This window comes from Saitoella complicata, assembly GCF_001661265.1.
Source record: "Saitoella complicata NRRL Y-17804 unplaced genomic scaffold SAICOscaffold_24, whole genome shotgun sequence".
In the NCBI taxonomy this organism is placed as follows: domain Eukaryota; kingdom Fungi; phylum Ascomycota; class Saitoellomycetes; order Saitoellales; family Saitoellaceae; genus Saitoella; species Saitoella complicata.
Window position 1 is genome coordinate 86,567 of NW_017567015.1, and position 20,649 is coordinate 107,215.

Sequence of the window (20,649 nt, forward strand, 5' to 3'; positions counted from 1 at the left end):
AGCGATCGCGTTTGGCCAGAAGACGTAACTTTCTCGCAATTTTGTCCTCCAGCAGCAGCAGAAAAGGCGGTGCTGTTATTTTTTACTGAAATCTAAATGACAACCTTGATAACTGGGCACAGCTGCGTGGACTCGAGTTCCAAGATACACTCCCTTCCCGCGCGATCCGCGAGACGCGTACGAGAAGCAATTGAGAAGATTAAAAAGTCAAGCAACCAAAAACGAAAGTTCAGAGACAGCCCAGCTCGTTTTATTCATCCCCTATCCTATCATCTATATCGTCGTCCCCCCTCCCATTCCCATACAAAATTTCACAAATCTCCCCCACCGGCAAATCCACAACCGCATCCCTGTCCTTCCCCGCTGTACCTCCTCCACCACCACCAGGGCTTGCACTACCGCTCGCACCAACAATCCCATACCCATCTACAACCCACCCCGCACTCTCCATCCCTGGAACCCTCGTATTCCACCCGTACAACGCCACATAAACCCACCCAACCCCAACCACAGCCCAACTAGGCAGTGCCAACGCCCACCACCGATCCGGAAAATACGTTATTCCAATTCCCTCTAGCCATGGACTCGGGGTAAAGCTCCACAAAAGCCAAAGGAGGAGTGAGAGAGATGAGAGGAGGTAGAGTACGAAACCATAGTATTCTGTTGAAGGGCGGGGGGCTTGGGAGGTTAGGGGCGTTGTGCGGGCGAGGGTGTCGGAGGGCAGTGTGTTTGTTGGGTCAGGGGTTGGGGTGCGGGAGATGCCAAGGGGGGAGGGTGGACGGGAGTAGAAGGGTGGGAGGAGAGTGGAGGGGAGGTGGGAGGTGGGTGTGAGGAGCATCGATGTTGAATGTGTCCGTTTTAGAGGTCTAGAATTGCATAGGGTTAGTGAACGAATAAAGAAGGAGTGCCGAGTAGGCTTCACCTACTCTTGTATGGTGAGCGAACCTCGTCTCTGCGATCCATCAACTTCATCCCTCTTCGGCAAACTCGACATCGCACCGCGTTTCTGTACTGATTTCCCTGACGCTCTCACTCCGTACTCAATCGCTTCTTTCAGCGTAGCACCTTCTGCGAGCTTGACCGCTACTCCGCCGAGGAAACAATCGCCTGCTGCAGTCGTATCAACAACCTCACCCGGCCCAAGCTTCAGTGCCGGAACATGAATTGCTGACTCTGGGTCCTCACGGGTCAGGATCAAGGCGCCTTGGTGTCCCAACGTCACGATAACAGCCTTCCTCACACCATACTCCAACAACTTCTTTGCAGCTTCCTTTGCTTCCTCGACAGTACTGATCTCCGACCTCCCGGTGAGGAGAGCAGCTTCAGTCTCGTTGGGGACGAGGTAGTCGATCCACGCGAATGCTTCGCGAGGAATTGCACCCTTGGCCGGTGCAGGTGCAGGGTTTAGGACCGTAGTTAGACCGTTCTCGTGTGCGTATCGTAGACCGTCGAGGATTGTCTCCATCGGGGTCTCAAGTTGTGTCAGCAGAAGTGAGGACCGGGAAATGACATCGTAGTGCTTCGAGAGGAGGTCAGGTGTGAGAGTGAAGTTTGCTGCAGGGTTGAGAATAATCCGGTTCTGCCCCGACGACTCCTCCACGAGGATCAATGCTACCCCACTTGTGGTATTCTGGTCCACTGACACGGCATTTGTGTCCACACCGTCCTTCTTCAGCGCATTGACCAATTCTCCACCAAATGCATCCCCACCCACTCGTCCAATCATGTTCACTTTCACGTCCGGGCCTGCTAATCTTGCTGTAGCGACAGCTTGGTTGGCACCTTTACCGCCTGGGCCGGTATGGAAGTCTGTGCCGGCTAGGGTCTCCCCAGCAGATGGGACACGGGGAGTGAGCATGACGAGGTCCATGTTTAGGGAACCTAGGATCGTGATCTGTTTTTGCTCCGGCATTGTGAAGTTGATCTTGTCTACTGCCGGTGGTTGTATGCTGGGTTGTGAGCCTTGTCGCCGTGACGTCGTAAGCCCACGCCCTGACAACGGCCCCTGGCAATATAAACAAAGCACCTCCGTGAAGTCCAGCTCCCAGTCAACACCCTCTATACACCTTCCGAAACTCCTGCTCCGTCGTCCGAACTCAGTGTTTCTCTACCATGTTCAGTCTGTGAGTGCTCTTCTCTCCCAGTCCCTCCTTGTCGTACAGGGGCTTACAGATATCGCTATGAAGCTCCCGCAAACCCGTCAACTCCAAAGCGAATGAGCCTGTCTCGAAGTCATTCCAGCTACGAAGGCTCGCAGAAGCTACTCTTGGAAGCGGTAACCTGAAGAAAGCTGTTCAGCTCCCAGAAGGCGAAGATCTGAATGAGTGGTTGGCTGTCAACAGCACGTCTTACCCCCTTTTTCCCCTCAACCCCCACTACAAAATGCTAACTATCGATCCAGCCGTCGACTTCTTTCAACAAATAAACATGCTTTACGGCACCATAACCGAATTCTGCACCCCTACATCCTGCCCAATGATGTCCGCCGGCCCAACCCACGAATACCTCTGGCACGACCCTCCAAACTACCCCTCCCCGACCTCCCTCCCCGCCTCAACCTACATCGACCTCCTCTTTACCCGTACCCAATCCCTCCTCGACAACCCCCTCATCTTTCCTCAAAAACCGGGTATCCCATTTCCCCGAAACTTCAGGGACGAAGTGAGTGCGGTGTTGAGGAGGTTGTTTAGGGTGTATGCGCATATTTATTGGGAGCATTATGCGGTCGTTCGGGAGTTGGGGTTGGAGGCCCATTTGAATACGGGGCTGAAGCATTTTGTGTGTTTTTGTAGGGAGTTTGGGGTTGTGGGGGAGAAGGAGTTTGAGCCATTGAGGGAATTGGTGGATGAGATGATGAAGGATAATTGAGGGGGGTGGAGAGTGTGTGTGGGTTGGTTTGCTGGATTAACAGTATGTTGTTGCGGCGTTTCTTACTGCTTTGAGATTGTTCGGGCGATTGATAGACCCGAGATGATACCCTGAATTATACCTTCCCGCGTTACAATCATGTCCACGTCTTCCAATTCCAGTGCCACAAAGACCAGGGATGATATGCTCAATGATTCACAGGATGATGTCTCGCAAAATAAGAAGAACAGACCGCAACCAGTGCTTTTAAATTGACCAGGGAATCGTACATCCTCACCCATTTCCAGCCAGTGTAGAATACAAAGAGATAACGAAAACCGAGAAAGGGTATTACATATCACGCTTCAAACCATACTCAATCCCTTAGAAGTCCTCACCAAGCTCCTGACGTCCACGTCCGTAACCGCCCTCACGTCGCCCACCCTGGTGACCGCCTTCGCGACGACCCTGGTAACCGCCTTCACGACGACCCTGGTAACCGCCCTCGCTACGACCCTGGTAACCGCCCTCACGAGCCTGGTAACCGCCCTCACGACGCGGGAAACGCTCGCGCTTGGGAGCGTTCTCGTCGTGGAACCTGATGAAGATGTTACGCTCGGAGATTTGAAGACCGTTTGTCTGGAAGCCCTGCAAAGCCTCCTCGGCCGCCTCTACGGACTCGTACTCGGCAGTGGCGAGACTGTACAACCACAGTTAGTGACTTTGAACAAGACTACCAAAAAAAAGCGTGAGTACCCCCTGGAACGACCGTACTGGTCGCGGAAGAGTTTGATTTCGGAAGCACCCAAGATACTGAGGAGTTCCTCCTCAGAAGCAGTGAAAGGAATGTTGGTCACGAAGAGCTTGTTGTTCTTGGTGGCGGCTGACTCGGCCTGGACAGGGGCAGACTCGGAGTACTCGTTCAAACGGACGAAGGTGGTGGAGAAGGGGCGAGCGACGCGAGCGACGGCAACGGCCTGGAAGGGACGGGCAACGCGAATGGAGCGGAGGGCGACAGGGATAATTGAACGGAACATTTTTGATATCTTTGATGGGAATGGTGGTGTGGTGGTGTGGTCGACGGCAAAAAATTCAGGTTATAGATAGGTAGCGGCACGTGTAGGCGGACTACTGACAGGGCGAGGGACTGGGGGATAAGCATACGCGGCGTACCGATATCAGGGTTGACTTGAGCAGCTGTTATGAGACAGAAGGTTTACTTTCCAGCTCGACTGCAGAGGTCTATCGGTTGCAACGACATGGGTTGGAGTTGTTCAGTTATATGGTTTGGTCTCAACGACGGCAGTGCTCACGATCGATGTCAATGTATACCGGTATGTCATGAGAAGGGATGGGTGCGCGTCCCGGGAATCTGATATGGCCATCACGATACACAGCGTTTCGATGAAGAGGTGTGCATATGATTCGTTATAATCATCTCTCGTCGAACTCCGATACGTTCTTCGATGAAGGAGCAGCTTGGTCCTCCCCATGTATGAGCCTCCCAGGCCCCCTTAATTCCGGAGATCCCCACACAAGACAGAAGGTTCTTCCAACGCTCGAGCTTCTACATTTGTAACAGCCATAGCGATATCGACGATGATCGTTCTCAGGGGTAAGGCATTCAAGGCCTGGGTCTATCTCCTTTTCTACATTCTCCCACCTCACTTCCTCGACTTCGACTTCGACTTCCTTAAGGGCCTCCCACTTCACTCTCTTCTCCTTCAAGAGCTTCGACTACTATCTCCAAGCATCTCGACACCAGTATGCCTAATACGCACCTCTGCGTCTACGGGTACTTCGAAGTGACTCAAACAAAGAGTCTTTACCTCCTCGGCAGCGCCCTCCCCAAGTTCGTTAGCAAGGAAGACCTCGAGAACGCTCTCCCCAAGGAGCATTCATTCGTCTGTATCAAGTATGACGACAACAACCGTCCCTCTCCAAACGCGGTTGCTCAACTCCTATTTAACTCCGCCGACGATGCATTCAAGTATTACGCCAATGTCACGCACATTGAGATTCCGAACGTCGAGGAGCAGCCGGTTCTTGTGACGACCTACAAAGCATTGGCGTTCGCGGAGTCGTGGAAGGTGCAGGTTGGAGCATTGCCTGCCACTACCACTGCTCTTTATCTTTGTCGTGAGTTTGAAGAGGCGGGGCATATAACCTCCTGCGTCGTCGACGTTAGGAAAGATGGGACGAGGTCTGCTACCGTCGCGTTCTCCACCTCCGAAGCCGCCACCAAAGCTGTGGAAGCATTCAACGGTAAACTTATCGGAAGCCCCGGCACCACCATCACCGTCCACAAAATCACACCCTCACCCCGAAATCGCCAGACCGCGGCCTCCGCCTTCACTTTCAACGCCGAACGTCCCGCGTTCGTCCCTGCTTGCCACATTATCCCGCAACCCACCCCCGAACAAATAGCCGCGGCGAACTGTATTTGGGCCACTGCTTCCGCGAATCGTCTCGCTGCTGCGAATCGCGCTGCTGCGAATCGGGCTGTGCTCAACGCACAGGCCTCTGTTGGACAAGTGAGAGGTCCGAGTGTGGCTACGACGCCGAACAAGCTTCCTGTTGCTGAACCTCATAAGGTGACTCTTCGCTCTTTCCATGCCCAGTCTGTCGTGGGTCTTGACATCCATGCGCTCTCAAGCATGGCCAGTCCATGCCAAAGCCTCGACGGGACCTGGGGTGGCAGCACGAATGGCGAAGACATGGATATGCCCCCATTCTCTCCTCCTTTGAAAAGTGTCGACGAGGTGCCGTATGGTGATATGAGCATGAGCGCGTACCCTTTTTCGGATTCTCTAGGTAGTACACACACATGGGACAACCCCGATAGCGAGGAGTTATTGGCGGGTACGGATTGTATGGATATCGTCCGTGCGCGTCTCCGTGCTGCCTTGATCACTATTCCCGGTGAAGAAGTCCCTAATACGGAGGAACTGGACTTTACGCGTGAGAATGCGCCTTCTCCCGAGTTTGTACGTCCTGCGCCTATCGTCCAAGTTACCTCGCCGTCGGAGCAGGAGGAGGGCGAGGACAAGGCTCGTGGTCCGTTGAGCGTGCCGGAGAGGAGTCCGGGGGGGACGCCCCGTCGTCCCTATCAGCCGATGTATGACGCGAGGAAGGGTGGGAAGAGGGGGCAGGGGTTCAAGCCGTTGCCTTCGCAGTCTATACTTTCCCAGCCTCCTCCTGTTCAGCAAGCGTCTGCACCCATCCTTCAGCCTGCTGCTGCTGCCACCAACTGGGAGGTGGAAGACAATCCCGCCGAAGCCACGAAGACCGATTGGTCCGAACACATGTCCATAGACACATTCGCCCCCTCCTCCTGGGACATCGACGAGGAGATGCACGCCGACGCCCCAGACCCATGGACGGCACCGGCTCCGAAGGACGAAACCGCCGATCACGAATCGGACACTTGGTCTACAGCCCCTGCTCCCGTTACGGCGCACAATGGACCGGAAAGCGACGAGAGCGGCGTTAGTAAGCCACCGAAGAAGAAGGTGAAGGGGAGATGGACGTTTGTTGATGACCGGGTTAATGGGAAGTACATCAAGGGGATTGGGCAGTTGTTGACGCCGGATGACGATGAGCCGAGGCAGTTGCCGCTTCCTTCGAAGAAGAAGGGCCCGGGGGGTAAGCTGCATCAACAGCGGTGGCAGCAGCGCGGAAAGGAAATGGATGTGGTCGCATTACCGCATCAAAAGCCATCCATGACACAGCCTGCGGCAATTTCTCCTGTCTCCGTGGGTTTCGAGGATTTCATGCCCACCAGTCCCCTTGCAAACAACGATGGCCCTTGCCGCGGCCATCCCATCCTCGTCCGCGGCCTCGCACCAACCTTCACTGACGACATGCTCGGCGACATCTTCTATTACCGTCTCGGTTCGCGCGGGGTCTTTGACGCCCTCGTTGTGTCTGACCCGCGCACTGGTGTCTCCCGCGGCTTCGGATACGTGTGGCTCGAATCGGAGAAATTGGCGGAGGAGGCGGTGAGGAAGTTCGCGCGGACGGGAGGTGAGGAAGGGGAGGAGGGGGAGGGGATGAGTGTGGAGAGGGTTGGGAAGGGAGATTCGAGGCCGGTAATTGCGATTGGGGTTGCGAGGGGGAAGGGGTTGGATATTGACATGCTCCTCGCCGCTCGCCCCTTCGCTGACACGAACGTCAAGATCGAGGATAAACCGGAGACTGAGCAGACCATTGGGGATGCGCAGGCGTATGAGGTTCGTTCCCGCGCAGCCTCAGCGTCGGTCGGAGTGTCAGGGATGGGAGCTGTGCAGACGGGATTGAGCCCACAGAATCAGGCTGTGTGGAGTCAGTACCAGGCGAGTCAGGCGATGGCTATCGCTATGTCCGTACAGAAAGCGTTTCAGCAAGCTGCACAGGCTCAGGCTTGGGCACATATGTTTCAGGCTCAAGGTCATGTTCAAGGGCAAGGTTTGCAGGCGAGTCCGTTCCCGAATTACATGAGTAATGCTACGAATACAGTGCCGCTGAGGATGGGGTATCCGCTTCCTCAACACCATGCTCATCACCAGCGCCGCAGTCCGCCACAGACGACGAACACGGGAGGTACGGGGGCATACACGGGTGCCCCGGCTGGTCACCCCCTCGTCAACGCCCCCATCACCCCCGAGATGCCCGGCGCCAAATATCGTCCTCAACCTACTGAGAACAAGACCATCGCCGCAGCTGATGAGAAGTGGTTGGAGTTAATCAGCAAGGTCACGCAGCAGAATATGACTGAGTTGTTGCAGTTGATGAATATGTTGCCGAAGAAGGAGCGTGCGATGTGTTTTTTGTCGGAGGAGTATGGGGTTGAGAAGGTTAGGATGGCGGTTGAGACTTTGGCTATGTTGGGGGATTAGCTGCAGCTGTAGGCGAGAAGTTGAGGCATTCGCTTGCTAAGTACGCGCGGAGTTATGGTATATTTGCAATGCTGAGATACTCAATATATCATTGCTTGTTGCTACCAACGTCCCTCTCATGGCTCCCATGCCGGCAGCGCAGGTTCGAATTCGGCAGCCGGCTGCATGTGACGTCCAACTTCCAAAACGCGTCTTCCAGCACACCTAACAAACACCTCCTCAATAACAACCTTGAAACAATGGGCAAACGCTCCAAAGCCGCAAAACCCAAATCCGCCCCCAAAGAAAAACTCTCACAAACCTTCAACTGCCTCTTCTGCAACCAAGACAACTCCGTCATCTGCAAACTGGATAAAAAAGCGAATGTTGGAACGATCCGGTGTACGAATTGTCATCAGGCATTTCAGACTGGGATTACGCATTTGAGTGATGCGGTTGATGTTTATAGTGATGTGAGTGCACTCGAGAGGAGGACGAGTGGGTCAGGTGCTAATGGACTTCGTTTTGTAGTGGATTGATGCGTGCGATGAAGTTAATAAGGAAGGCGGTGGAGGTGGGTTTGCACGGAGGGATAGTTTGGATGGGTATGATGAGGAGGAGTTAGAGGGGTAAACTCGATCTTGTATGACACGGTAGGATGGGTGTCGCGGATAGGGGAATGGGTGTTGGTTTGGTGGAAGAAGGTGCATTTCGTGTTCTTTGACTCTTTACTACGGCGTTCTGGGTTTGTATTTGATGTTTTTTCGCGTCTTCGTACGCGTAGGATTAGGTATGGCATTAGAGTAATCCAAAAAGTTGATCATGATCATGATTACTACACCTATGCTCTTCAAATATGTTAAGCTTCTCGGTAAACCCAATGAATCCATCGCTAAACTCCAAAAACAAATTTAAACCTATCCATCCCATAAACCCAGCTGATATCTTCACCCCTCCGCTCTCACATCGACGTCAAATTTATCGGGATAAAGTTCCCGATAATACACGACGGGATATTATATCTATCCCTTCGAATTGTAAACGAAAAACAACAACTCAACACCCCCGCCTGTGCTCCATTCGCCCCCCCTGCTCCCTGTCCTTGTCCTTGATTCGTCTTCAAAATACAGCTCGTCAACACAGCTTTCTGACCGCCATCAAACGCGATATTCCCATACTTCTCCCAATAATTGACCGCCGAATCTTCCGCCATCAACTCATAGATAGCGAGTCGGCCATCCCGTAGCATTTCGACTGGTACGCCGATTAACTGCGCAAACTCCTTGTTTCCGCGGAAGATCTCGCCTGTGCGTCGCCACAGACATGCCGGGACGGAGATACTCGTAAATACCCTATCGTAATCCAACAATAACCTCTCGAACGCTTCTTCGACGAGAATTAAATCGACGTCTGTGAGACTTTGGGCCACGGCGCGGAATGCCGGACGGAAGCGTTGGAGGGGGACGAGGATTCGGTGGTGGGAGGGTGGTGACATGTGAGATTCCATGTATTTCTGAAGCCGGGCATACCCTTTCACATAATTAAAAGGCTTCAAGAACCCCGCCTCCAATTTTGCGTTAATCACCTGCTTGAGCCGATCTTCGGGCGACGCATCAGAGGGATCAGAAGCCGTCAAGAAAAACTTTTCTTTCGCCGCAATTTCCGCGGCATCAGCCTGAGCTTGCGTCGTCATGGCTAGACTCGAGGGATCGGTTGCGGAAACGGTGTTTGTCGTTGGGTCTTCGATCATGGACAAAAAGTCGTTCAGGACGTTTGATTCTCCACCGGCGTATTCGGAGGCGAAGGTGAATGGTGTTTGGGGGAAGGGATAGGGTGTTTGTCCAAATGCGAGTGGGTTGAATCCCGGACCTGGTGTTTGGGCTCCGGGGATCATACTCAGATCCAACCCCTCTACACCCGTCCCTGGTCCTGCTCCGGGTGACTGCGTTCCTGCCATCTGTGCTTCCATCCCACCACCACCCACGAGTTGTGGTTGCTGTACATGCTGGTGGTGTTGTTGATCCAGGATTTTCGTCCGCCCGCCGGTTTTGGGCGGTGTGTCTTTGACTTCGTCGTGGCAGAGGTGTCCGATGTTTCGTTTTACGCAGCGTGAGCAAGGGCGTGCTGAGTCGCAGGTCATGTGTGAGCGGCGGCAGTAGACGCAGGCGTGGTTGACCTTTCTGCGTTTGGGCTTTTTGTCATCCTGTTGCTGTTGTTGTTGTTGGTGATCTGCTGGCGGCTGCTGCTGCTGTTGGTAGGATTGTTGTTGGTCGGCCATGCTGTTTGAATGTTTGATCTCTACAGCAGCTGTAATCGTTGTTACTTGTATTGGGATCACGTTGAGATAAGGCTCGAGGACGGTGCGCTCGTGAAGATTGCAGGCCTCGCGCCAAACCGCGGGGAGATCAGTCAACGTTACAGGGCCCCATCCACCCCCCTCCTCATCCATCATGCCCAATCCAGCAGCCGACTTGACCCAAAAAAACGCCGACTACTACGACAAAGAAGCCACTACCTACGCCCTCGACCCCTCCAAACTCCACCTCGCCCGCCTCATCTCCACTACAATCCTAACCTCCCCCTCCATTCCCTCCCCCACATTCACCGAATCCTCCACCCGAATCCTCGATTTCGCGTGTGGTGTTGGGTTATTGAGTCAATGTCTCACACCACACGCGAAGGAGATCGTAGGTGTTGATACGAGTGCGCGGAGTATTGAGGTCTATAATCGGCGGGTGTGGGAACAGGGGTTGGAGGCCTCTGATATGCGTGGAGTCTGCGCTGACCTCTTAAGCTTGGGCGATGAAGGGGAGAAGCCGGAGCAGGGCGTGGGGAAGGGGAGTTTTGATGTTGTTGTGTGCAGCATGTCATACCACCACTTCCACTCCATCTCGCACGCAACACAAGTCTTGACGTCTTACCTCAAACCCTCTGGGTACCTCATCGTTGCCGACATTGCCCGGACTCCGGATACTGTGCGGGCTTTTCAGCGGAATGAGGATATTAAGGAAGTGGTGAGTCATGTGGGGGGGTTGGAGGTGGAGGAGGTTAGGAGGGTTATGCGAGAGGCGGGGTTAGGGGGGGTTGTGGTGGAGGAGAGGTTGAGGTTTAAGATCAGGGTTAGGGGGGCTGGGTGTAAACAGACTCACGGTCACTCCCATGGGCATGAGAGTGGAGATGGTCATAGTCATGGAAGTGGTGCTGGTGGCCATTCGCATGGGGATGGACATGGGCACGGGCACGGGCATGCGCATGGACATAGCCACGGAAAGGGTGGGAATCATAACGGTCCCCACGATGGCCATGGCCACAAGCTCGAACACAAACATGAGGAGAAAGAGAAAGAGGCGGAGGCGGAGGAGGGCAGGGATGAGCACCCTGATGTCCCGGGCGATAAGGGCGGGCACCCAATGAGTATTTTCATTGCGATCGGGCAGAAGCAGTAACCCAAAACGACGCGATACGCCAGCATCAGCCGTCACGTTCTTTAGCATACATAACCCAATATACCCTTTGATGTTCCTGGCCAATTCGAGATGCGTTCACTCCACCTTCTCTCTTTCGCGTACCACGCTCTTCAGCAGTCTCCACACCACCCTCACACTAACCCAAACACTAACCCCCACAACCGCCACAACCCACCCCAACGTACCCAGCAAACTCCTCGGTATCATACCCCACAGAAAGGGATCGAGGATGATATCGAAATCCAGTGGAGGTGGGGAGAGGGAGTAGGTGGGGAGGTAAGAGCGGTAGGAGGGTATCGCTTGTATTCTCAGCGCTTCGTTGTTGCTGAGGGAGAAGTGGAAGTCAGTGGGGGTCTGTGCACGATGGTTAGTGGGAGGAGGGGAATTGAGGGGAGTGGAGAGTGCTTACGGTTGCGGGCCAGCATACGCGGACTTCGTAACGTGTTCCTGGGGTTGTGTCGAGGGTGTACCACAGTTCGGCACCGTCTTGTACGGTCCAGTCTTCGCGGTCGAGGTGGACTCGGAGCGGGATGTTTGGCTTCACCACCGGACGGTTGTCGTGGTGTTTCTGATTCGGGGCGTGGTCGATGGCGACGAAGATGGTTTTCTCGGTATTTGCGAGCACCAAACCCGCCATCACAAAGACCATCAACAGTCGTAGCAGTATCATCTTCACCATTGCGTTCTATCGTCGACTGTATTTGGTGTTCAGGATTTCGTCGAGGAGGCCCGAGCGGGATCCGGGGTGCGTCGACCTTGCATCCCGCTCCAACTTTGATTTCCCACACGCCTTTCTCGTCACCCCCTACTCCAATCTCCATCTTGACCAACTTTTCTGATGGCTGAGCTGGTAATCGGTGGTCGAAAACGTGGAAGTGAGGGTAGAGACGACATCCATCCTCGCAACGTCGGCTTCGACGTGACTTTCCCGGAGAGGAATGGGGGTAGGGGGCATTCAGGGGGAGCTGCTGGTGTTACGACGTTTAAGCAGCGAGGAGAAATGATCAAAAGTAAAAAACGTGGTCGGCTGGATGTTCTCTTGCTGACCACAAGTTTTACAGAAACCGCATCCGACATCCTCCACCGCTTCACATCCTCCTCCCCAACTACACCCCTTTCCGCCGATGAACAAAGTCATATGAAGACAAGGTTGGAGGGTTTTGTGCCTGTACTAGAGGAGTTTCTGAGTTTGCAGGGCAAGTTGAAGGAGTGGGGGTTCGCGGATGAGATGGATGGACTCGGTAAGAAATTCACACGGGTGTTTGCGGGGGTGTATGCGCGGTGATGGGTGCTGACAGGGTTGCTGCGGTACAGGGACCGAATTGTGGAACTTGAGTACGAAGATTGCGAGGAACGAGAACGTTGACAAAAAGGTCGCTTGTCTATGTATGTAGACATGTCGAATGTCCAGTGTGCGATGTATGCTGATATGAGGATGTCTAAAGTACGCGTCGTCGCCTACCTCTTCATCGAATCCGGCCGGCGCGAAAGTACCGGAAAAGATACAGAAGGTGAGGTGGATCTGCCAGAACTGTCTTCGTACGCTGCTGACAATTCTGTTTTGCAGGCGCTTTCCGCATCCTCAAAATCGCGAATAAAGCTGCGAGGGCTTGTTTGGACTCAAACGCCCTCTCCCTCGCCACCAAGATCCTCGAACGTGGAGCCGCATTCCAACGAGATCTCTCTCTCGCTCCCAAAGGCGGAAGCTTGGAGGCGGAGCATGCGAGGTCTTCCTCCGAATTCTTCGTGCTACGGGCTCGATTGGCGATAAGACAAGGAAACGCCGGGGTGGGTGAGTACATGTACTCCAAATCCACCACGCCCGAACTCCTCCCCCACCTCCCCACCCACACCCTCGAATCCATCGCTTCCACAACCTTTACCATTGGCACCGATCTCATCCGTAACGCCTCAAACCAAGCAGACAAAAACGAGGGAATTAAGTGGTTGAGAAGAAGTTATGATTTGTTGATGAGGGAGGAGGAGAGGTTGAGTGAGGAGGGGCAGGAGTTGAAGGGTGGGGTTATGCATAATCTTGCGAAAGCCTATTTAAGGAGGGGGGATGGGGGGGATGGAGAGAGGGCTAGGATGGTTGTTGGGCAGATTGCCGAGGTTTTATACCAGCGGTGAAGTTGCTAATCATGATGCTGACTCGGGCACAGGCTTTTCCGACGAGCCAGTGGACGTTCTTACTCAAATTGGAGTTGGTGCAGAAGGAGGGTGGGGATGCGAAGGCTTATCATGACGGTATGCCAAGGGTGTTATAGCTTCCCCGTCCCGACGGAACTGACAGACTGACATACAGAACTTGTATCTATGATCGACCTAATACCACTAACAGCGCATTCCTTCCCCTCCATCATCTCAAAGGTTCACAATCTCGTCTCACGCTCCCCAATCCTCGCCATCGCAGCTCTCGACACCCTTCTTAAGCGTTTACTGTTGACAGACAACGCCGAATGGATCGAACAAACACTCATCACCAGACTCTGGGTAACCGCCAAGGATTCAAAAGAGTGTGACCAGGAGTGCGTTCGAGGCGTACTCGAAGTCTTGGATTGTGTCGAGAGGGGGTGTGGGAAAGCGATGAGTGGGAAAGCGATGCACGCTGGGCAAATCGTATTTTTCGTTCAACGAGCCCTTGGTGCTTGGCTGACACGTAAGACAGTTATTGTGGAAAGTCAGCGAGGTTCTCTTTGCGAAGGGTGATTATGGGGCAACGATTAAGTGGTGTGAGGCGGCGAGGCACCCGGTGTTTAGGGGAGCTGGAGAGTCAAATGAGGCCAAGATTGCAAGGTGCGGAGAGTGTTTCGTGAACTTACGAATAAGCTGACATTCATCACACAGACGTATCATCCTTTCCTACCTCGAGCTTCGTCAGTATGGTCCAGCACGCGAGATATTCTCACAGCTCTCGCCAGCAATCCAGTCGGAGGCTATGTCACAGTTTCTCCTTTTACGGCTCGCACTTGGTTCGCAGGATGAGTCTCTTGCTTTACAGACTCTCACGAACCTCTACACCGCTCCCGGCTTCACACCACAGATGCTATACACCTGCGCCCTCGACTCACAAGAGATGGGGCAGCAGAAGGTCGCACTCAAAGCGCTGAGGCTAGTGTTGGAGAAAGTCAGGAGTGGGTTGGGTGATGTTGGTGCTGTGAGGACCAGTGCGTTGTTGAGGTGTGTCATCAGGTTAACGGAGGGTGAGTTGGACAAGTTGACGACAGTGGGGATGAATGATGTGGGGCAACTTTGTGAGCATTTCGAAACAGGTCAGAGCAACAGTAGAAACAAACAACGGATGTGAAACTGACGAAAACTCTGACAGCGGCGGTGTATGCGAAACAGGCGAGGCAGAAGCCTGATGGTCAGAGGAGTCAGCAGTTTGATTTGAAGGAACTTGATTGGTTTTCGAAGAATGCGTTTAATTTTGCGGTGAAGGGGTGTACCGCATGGCCTTCGGAGTCTGTGGTTCGGTTGGCGGAGGTGTGCATGAAGGTAATAAATATCGAATGTATTCGTTATACGTTTCGCTGATTGTCGACGTTATTACAGGTGAAAAAAGCAAGACAGCAGGACCTATTGACTGATGATTCTGATTACGGCTTTTGTGCAGTTTCTGAATTTGTACCCCGCCGATATGGATACCGAAGCGCGTAAGGAGATGCTCGGACGACAGTTCTTGTGTCTGTACACCTGTGTTTGTGCACTCACATTCCTCGGTCGGAAAGAGGACAACATCGACATTCAGGTACAACGTTGGTTAACTCCTTTGACGGTGATGCTGATGCTTGTATAGAAATCGCATTTCGCAGCTGCACGTACTCATGCCAAAGCCCTCCGACAACTTCGCGGGTCGATGCAGAAGGAGGAAATGTTAGAGCAAGGAGTTTCGGCCGCTGGAGGGGAGTTCGCAGTGAAGTATGCTATTGTGCTAATGTTGGAATTCGAGGCCATTGCGAAAGAGGGTTTGTGGGAAGATTTGAGCGGAATCATCGAGGTAACTTGTGGGTAGCCCTTTGGTTTTATGCTAATGCTGATGACCTGAGATACAGGAGGCTGAGGCGGTAGAGTGTCCGTTGAGGATGTATGAGTGTATGGTGGATATTATATTAACGGAGAACGCGCCGAGTTCTGTGACACTGGTTACCATGCAGGTCTGCTTGCGCTTTGATGGAGATACAATTCTTGACCGGATCGAGAGCTGACAGACACATAGGCCCTCCTTGGCGCGACAATCCGGAACGCAGATCCAGATATTGCCAAACTCTCCCGCTGGATCCGATGTCTGATATCGATTGCACTTACGAAGAATCACGAGACTGCGGAACAGATGATCCCCCAAGTCCTTCAGATGATCCGGGAGAATGAAGAGAAATATCCCGGAGACGAGGTGCACTGGTTAGCCGGTAAGTTGTGGAATCACGCGATTGATTTGTGGTGTGCGGGAGATGCCGGGGGTTGTAATAAGTGGTGTGAGTACGCGTTGAGTGTGTGTCGGTTTGTCAGGGATGGAGGACTATTGGAACAGCAGGTTGGGTGGTCCAGTCATTTCGCATTCGTTCTTGGTAACTGACAGACGCCTAACAGTTGCAGCAAAACTATACACAGATATTGGGCAAGATTGCTGGGAGATAAAGTGTTGTTGCTCAGGACAGTATTTGCTTCAGATCTGCTGGCGGTACGTAATGTATGATTTAGTCTCATACGAAGTCTTTCCTCATTTGGCGTGGCTGGTGTGGCTCAGCACACCTTAATGACCACCATATTGTTCCCCGGGTATTGTCCATACACCAAAGGGAGGCTGCCGTGTATAACCAGGATGCACAGACCAAAAGTCAGATTCAACCATAAGAACCGGAGAATACGAGACGACGCACCCAGAATCATGGCTGTTGAGATTACTGATGGACGGATCAAGGATGGGTTGGTGACCTTGACGTCGGAACAGCAGGTTTGTCAACCCCCTGCCAGCGAGAAATTGTATACCAATACTTGAAGCAGGATGAAACTGAACGCGCCTGCGAACCTTACCTTTCCCTTTCCCAAATGCCCCTCCTCGATCGGGAAAACCACCTCGACTGGCTTCAAGGTGGTCTAGACGAACTCCCAGACTACATGGTCATGCTTGACGCATCCCGCCCATGGATCATGTACTGGACCCTGAACGCTATGGCACTCCTCGGAGGCGACATCTCCATCTACCGCGACCGACTTATCTCCTCCCTCCGTTCATGTCAACACCCTGATGGTGGCTTCGGTGGTGGTGATGGACAGTTGGCACACCTTGCGCCAACCTATGCCGCAATCAACGCACTTGCTATTGTGGGTGGTGAGGAGGCGTATGAGATCGTTGATCGGAAAGCGATGTATTCCTGGTTGATGTCACTCAAGCAGGAAGATGGCTCCTTCCTCATGCTCTACGGCGGCGAGAACGATAGTCGAGCGATGTACTGCGCATTGTCAATCGCCTCATTGCTCAACCTCACCACACCCGAACTCACTCGCGGCTGCGCCGAATGGCTGAGTCGATGCCAGACATACGAAGGTGGTCTCGCGGGTGTCCCTGGCGCAGAGGCCCACGGTGGTTACGCATTCTGCGTCCTCGCCTCTCTCTGCCTGCTCGGCCCTCCATCCGAAGTCTTGCCCAAGTACCTCAACTTCAGCAACCTCGTCCGCTGGCTGTCAGCGAGACAGTACTCCCCCGAAGGCGGTCTATCCGGCCGTACCAACAAACTCGTCGATGGCTGCTATTCATGGTGGGTAGGCGGCTGCTGGGCTCTCGTCGAAGCCGCAATTCCTGCTTCGAAACTCCAACGTCCACTCTGGGATCGTGGAGAGTTACAGAAGTATATCCTCGCATGCTGCCAACACAAAAACGGTGGACTCCGCGATAAACCCGAGAAGTGGCCTGACCACTACCACTCCTGCTACGTACTGAGTGGGTTGTCGGCGGCACAGTACAAGTACACGTACCGTGGTGTTGGGATCGGGATGGATCTTGGGAATGCGTTCGCGTGGGCCGCGGAGGGGACGAGGAAGGAGGATGGGATTGAGGTTAGGAAGGAGGATAAGGTGAAGATGGTGCATCCGGTATTCGTGGTACCGTGGGGATGTGCTGAGCAGATGAGGAAGTGGGCTTTGGCGAATCCCATTCAATGAAGCGCTTAAGCTTGAGGAAAGGATTTCAAGACAGAATTCAATGAACTATGACGTGTCGCCTTGACTCTTAAGCTTGCACGCCAATCGTCGAAATTCGAAATTGACTCCATGACCAAAAATCCTTAATCAGGCGTTCTACTGTATCACCTCCTCTCAACCTGACTCATCAAAGTCCTAACCCCAACATCCTCCTCCCTCAATCCCACATCCCTTGTCTTCATCATATCCAACATACTCCTCACCGAACTCTTCTCCACATCCTCCCTCTTCCACAACAAATCCTCCACAAACCACACCGGCGTATCGGGATACTCCCTCTTCAGCCCAACCCATTCATCCCAGAACTCGGCCGGGGGTACACTAAGTAACCCAAGAACATGCTCAATAATCCGGAACGAATGCTCGACTTCCTCCGGTGGCATGTATTCCGAGAAAAACGAGAAAGAGGCAAGGACGTCATTCCGAATCTGCTCAATCGCGCCCGGTGGGCGGAATTTCGCGCCTTTGTTGTAGATCGCGCTCACGTACCCCCTCACGAACTCCTCCAACAGCTTTCCGACATACACCTCAAACATCTCCGGGATCAGGTGCGTCGCAGCACTCGTATAATCCCGAAACGTGTCAACGATCGTAACGATTGAGGAGGCGGAATACCACCCCGGTGTGAAAAACTGGGAGAATGGACCACGGACGTCGTTGAAGATGAGGCGTACGAGAGAATCGTTACATCGTGTCGCAAGGTCAATGTAACCTTCCGTCGCACCCTCCAACGCCTTCGTTATCCGCTCCGCATATTTCGCCGAAACGAGCGGCTCGACCCGTTCCGATATCGCCTCCGCGTAATTCGAGCATCGAATTTGGTCGTTTGCTAACGCAATGGTATACTCCACCAACCCACCCGGCACATCCTGCGCATTCTCCCGATGCTTCCTCTCCTCATCCTTGAGTAATGCTTCCCACTCTTGTTGCCGCTTCTTCATGACCCTCACACACTCCTCCACCACCGCAGCCAGAACTTTCCCCTGTCCCGAATCGGCAGCGAGATCAATCTGCTGAGAAATCATCTGGAACATAATCACCGCGCCCGACAAATGGTACTTTTCGTCCTCATCCTGTTCAGGCGCTTCATTTCGTTCCACGAAATCCCTCGTCTCGGTTTTGGCGAGGTTCGACATCCACTCCTCCACCTTCCTCACAATCAACCCCAAATAATCATCAACCAACCTCCCCTCACCCCCATCCAACAACGGTGGCACAAGTTGTTCCCTCACAACCCCCAACTCCTTGGTAAGCGTCGAGTAGTATTCCTTAACATACTCCACAACCTTCAACAAACTCGCCGCATCAGGCTCGGACGCAACGAGTTTGTTGAGGAGTTCGTACATGCCTTTATGGTAGAACTGTACGTATGCTTCGTAGATATCCCATGTCCGGGGGACTCTGAGCACGAGTGCCTCGCGGACGAGATCGAGGTCTTCGAAGACCCAGTCGAGTTCTTCGAGGAGTTGGGCGGGGTCTTCACACATGTCCTTCCAGCACATTTCGAATTTGGTGGCGACGCTCGAGGCGATCGCGGCGAAGAATTTGTCTTTGTAGCCCCTTACCACGCGTGTCGAGCCAGCCGCGAATCTCATTCTTGCCGCGAGTTGTGCATGGGCTTTCTGTGCTTCTTGGATTGCAAGTGCTTTCTCGTCTGCCCGCTCCTCGACTTCCACGATTTTTGCGGCGCGAACGACGACGCTGGCTCGACCATCTTTCAGAATATCCAGCATTCCTCCTGCGATCTTCCACAACAGATCGGTGAATTCTGTCGTGAGTTGATCGAGCCGTACGAAGTAGTTAGCGAGTGTCGACTGAGTTGAGGCTGGAGCCGAGAGTGACAGTGAAGTCGCCTTATCTCGGAAATCCTGCAGACGTGATATATTCATGTGAATTGCAAGCAGACTTGGTAAGGATTTGAGAATATCTGTAAGCACGCAACGAACCCAACATCAGCATTCGCCATTGTATGGTTCATTGAGGGCTTACCAGTCCCGTCATTTCTCAACATCTCCTCAATCCGGTCGAGTTGGTCGTGCATGCTTTGGAGGTTATGCACCATTTCTTGCGTTGCGTTGAAGTTCTTGTGGACGCGGGATATCTGTACCAGGCCCATCAGCAGAACGTTGGATGAATTTGCTGCTAGTAATGTTACCTTGCTGATGACGGGGAAATCTCGGACCATGGCTTGTGCTTCTGCACAAAGCTTATCGATCTGTTGGCGCACCACCGGAGTCAGTGTCGTTGACGACAGCGCATCCAGATGATAAACGAACCTTGAGCATTTCTTCCCTGATTGCGTTCATGTTCGTTTGACTCGCATGCAAGCTCTTCAACCCAGCCTGTCATATGACCATGAGCATTCATCCCAACAACTCAACCCTCGTATTCACCAACCTGTGTCGTATTGAGTTGAGCCTCGACCCCAGCCTTAAGCTGTGCGTCAACAGCATTCTTCTCCCTCGTAAACCGTGCCTTGAGAACATTGATCTTATCGAGGTCCTAAACACAGCACTGCTCAACGAACGTCCGCGTGAAGAGCGACGAGTGTGAGGAAACTTACGTCCGGCTGGCGAAAGAGCTCTTGGATCCTGTGCGACAGATATTAGCGACGATGGCACATGCAAACTTACTGGCGCACCTCTGAACGGCCAGATCGCTTGCCTCAGTCATCCTCTCTCTCTCTCTCTCTCTCTCTCTTGGAAGTCAGTGTTTATCTTACGAGCGTCATACCCGCGGGGTTCAGGGCTGTGCATACACGTGATCCAGATTTCTCGGCGGTTCCTAGGAGAGCACACAGCACACAAACACAAACACTCCACTCCACTCTACGCGATGCCTTACTTCAGACTCCAGCTCGTGCGTTCCGCTATTGGCTTGCCAGCGTACGTTCCTTCTCTCCTTATCACCCTTCAAGGACCGATTGCTGATGCCTGATTTTAGCAAGACCACTAGAGTCCTGAAGTCACTCGGCTTGAGAAAGCGTATGTCCATCGCATACAAACCCGTCTCCAGTGCCGCCGTTGGTGCGATCTTGAAGGTGAAGGAGTTGGTGACGGTCGAGGAGGCGGAGAGGCCGATGACGATTCAGGAGATTAGGAAGGCGAGGAGTCCGCCGAAGGGGTATGAGGTTGAGGAAGTTGCGCAGTGGAAATAAGTATTTGGAGGAATGCAAAGGGTGCGAGGTGGGAGATCGATGAGAGGAGGAAAAGATATGGCCGGAGAGAGCTCGATCGCGGAGTTCTAGAGGATGAGGGCCGATGTTGTGCATTACTGGG

General features: G+C 53.3%; 12 protein-coding genes across 12 annotated transcripts; 7 read left to right on the plus strand and 5 right to left on the minus strand.

Annotated features, from left to right (window-relative positions):
* Positions 1 to 250: 250 nt before the first annotated feature.
* SAICODRAFT_21340 (ribokinase) lies at positions 251 to 1,969 on the minus strand (the record flags this gene model as incomplete). Its single annotated transcript, XM_019166414.1, has 2 exons — positions 927 to 1,969; positions 251 to 866 (listed from the first exon to the last, which is right to left on the minus strand). The coding sequence occupies exons 1-2, from the start codon at positions 1,910 to 1,912 to the stop codon at positions 251 to 253; spliced, it is 1,602 nt and encodes a 533-aa protein (XP_019021785.1). The 5' UTR covers positions 1,913 to 1,969.
* A 52-nt stretch (positions 1,970 to 2,021) lies between these two features.
* On the plus strand, positions 2,022 to 2,868 carry SAICODRAFT_96609 (Sid2p-Mob1p kinase complex regulatory subunit Mob1; the record flags this gene model as incomplete). The annotated part of the gene is made up of 3 exons (XM_019172055.1): positions 2,022 to 2,123; positions 2,187 to 2,341; positions 2,402 to 2,868. Exons 1-3 carry the CDS (start codon positions 2,113 to 2,115, stop codon positions 2,866 to 2,868), a joined length of 633 nt encoding a protein of 210 aa, XP_019021786.1. The 5' UTR covers positions 2,022 to 2,112.
* Positions 2,869 to 3,334: 466 nt separating this feature from the next.
* On the minus strand, positions 3,335 to 3,962 carry SAICODRAFT_166758 (uncharacterized protein). Its single transcript, XM_019165688.1, has one exon. The coding sequence runs from the start codon at positions 3,882 to 3,884 to the stop codon at positions 3,519 to 3,521; it is 366 nt and encodes a 121-aa protein (XP_019021787.1). The 5' UTR covers positions 3,885 to 3,962; the 3' UTR covers positions 3,335 to 3,518.
* A 2,149-nt stretch (positions 3,963 to 6,111) lies between these two features.
* SAICODRAFT_31730 (uncharacterized protein) lies at positions 6,112 to 7,758 on the plus strand. Its single transcript, XM_019167996.1, has one exon. It carries the CDS (start codon positions 6,153 to 6,155, stop codon positions 7,722 to 7,724), a length of 1,572 nt encoding a protein of 523 aa, XP_019021788.1. The 5' UTR covers positions 6,112 to 6,152; the 3' UTR covers positions 7,725 to 7,758.
* A 205-nt stretch (positions 7,759 to 7,963) lies between these two features.
* On the plus strand, positions 7,964 to 8,336 carry SAICODRAFT_36941 (Elf1-domain-containing protein; the record flags this gene model as incomplete). Its single annotated transcript, XM_019168536.1, has 2 exons — positions 7,964 to 8,176; positions 8,235 to 8,336. The coding sequence occupies 2 exons, from the start codon at positions 7,964 to 7,966 to the stop codon at positions 8,334 to 8,336; spliced, it is 315 nt and encodes a 104-aa protein (XP_019021789.1).
* A 191-nt stretch (positions 8,337 to 8,527) lies between these two features.
* SAICODRAFT_31732 (uncharacterized protein) lies at positions 8,528 to 9,399 on the minus strand (the record flags this gene model as incomplete). Its single annotated transcript, XM_019167997.1, has 1 exon — positions 8,528 to 9,399. One exon carries the CDS (start codon positions 9,394 to 9,396, stop codon positions 8,665 to 8,667), a length of 732 nt encoding a protein of 243 aa, XP_019021790.1. The 3' UTR covers positions 8,528 to 8,664.
* Positions 9,400 to 10,129: 730 nt separating this feature from the next.
* Positions 10,130 to 11,330, plus strand: SAICODRAFT_31733 (S-adenosyl-L-methionine-dependent methyltransferase). Its single transcript, XM_019167998.1, has one exon. The coding sequence runs from the start codon at positions 10,154 to 10,156 to the stop codon at positions 11,147 to 11,149; it is 996 nt and encodes a 331-aa protein (XP_019021791.1). The 5' UTR covers positions 10,130 to 10,153; the 3' UTR covers positions 11,150 to 11,330.
* On the minus strand, positions 11,246 to 11,849 carry SAICODRAFT_9643 (uncharacterized protein; the record flags this gene model as incomplete). The annotated part of the gene is made up of 2 exons (XM_019172045.1): positions 11,246 to 11,524; positions 11,580 to 11,849. 2 exons carry the CDS (start codon positions 11,847 to 11,849, stop codon positions 11,246 to 11,248), a joined length of 549 nt encoding a protein of 182 aa, XP_019021792.1.
* Positions 11,850 to 11,974: 125 nt separating this feature from the next.
* Positions 11,975 to 15,808, plus strand: SAICODRAFT_21348 (uncharacterized protein; the record flags this gene model as incomplete). The annotated part of the gene is made up of 15 exons (XM_019166416.1): positions 11,975 to 12,180; positions 12,232 to 12,411; positions 12,485 to 12,556; positions 12,616 to 12,681; positions 12,738 to 13,282; positions 13,333 to 13,417; positions 13,476 to 13,789; positions 13,839 to 13,966; positions 14,018 to 14,442; positions 14,499 to 14,668; positions 14,787 to 14,921; positions 14,970 to 15,170; positions 15,226 to 15,327; positions 15,390 to 15,704; positions 15,761 to 15,808. The coding sequence occupies exons 1-15, from the start codon at positions 12,009 to 12,011 to the stop codon at positions 15,806 to 15,808; spliced, it is 2,958 nt and encodes a 985-aa protein (XP_019021793.1). The 5' UTR covers positions 11,975 to 12,008.
* Positions 15,809 to 15,999: 191 nt separating this feature from the next.
* On the plus strand, positions 16,000 to 17,332 carry SAICODRAFT_96620 (terpenoid cyclases/Protein prenyltransferase; the record flags this gene model as incomplete). The annotated part of the gene is made up of 2 exons (XM_019172056.1): positions 16,000 to 16,124; positions 16,175 to 17,332. Exons 1-2 carry the CDS (start codon positions 16,059 to 16,061, stop codon positions 17,330 to 17,332), a joined length of 1,224 nt encoding a protein of 407 aa, XP_019021794.1. The 5' UTR covers positions 16,000 to 16,058.
* Positions 17,333 to 17,475: 143 nt separating this feature from the next.
* Positions 17,476 to 20,498, minus strand: SAICODRAFT_227371 (exocyst complex component Sec6; the record flags this gene model as incomplete). Its single annotated transcript, XM_019166636.1, has 7 exons — positions 20,013 to 20,498; positions 19,935 to 19,962; positions 19,769 to 19,873; positions 19,648 to 19,713; positions 19,527 to 19,586; positions 19,361 to 19,472; positions 17,476 to 19,298 (listed from the first exon to the last, which is right to left on the minus strand). Exons 1-7 carry the CDS (start codon positions 20,042 to 20,044, stop codon positions 17,476 to 17,478), a joined length of 2,226 nt encoding a protein of 741 aa, XP_019021795.1. The 5' UTR covers positions 20,045 to 20,498.
* On the plus strand, positions 20,207 to 20,528 carry SAICODRAFT_9647 (putative 50S ribosomal protein L30; the record flags this gene model as incomplete). Its single annotated transcript, XM_019172048.1, has 2 exons — positions 20,207 to 20,256; positions 20,315 to 20,528. 2 exons carry the CDS (start codon positions 20,207 to 20,209, stop codon positions 20,526 to 20,528), a joined length of 264 nt encoding a protein of 87 aa, XP_019021796.1.
* Positions 20,529 to 20,649: the final 121 nt, after the last annotated feature.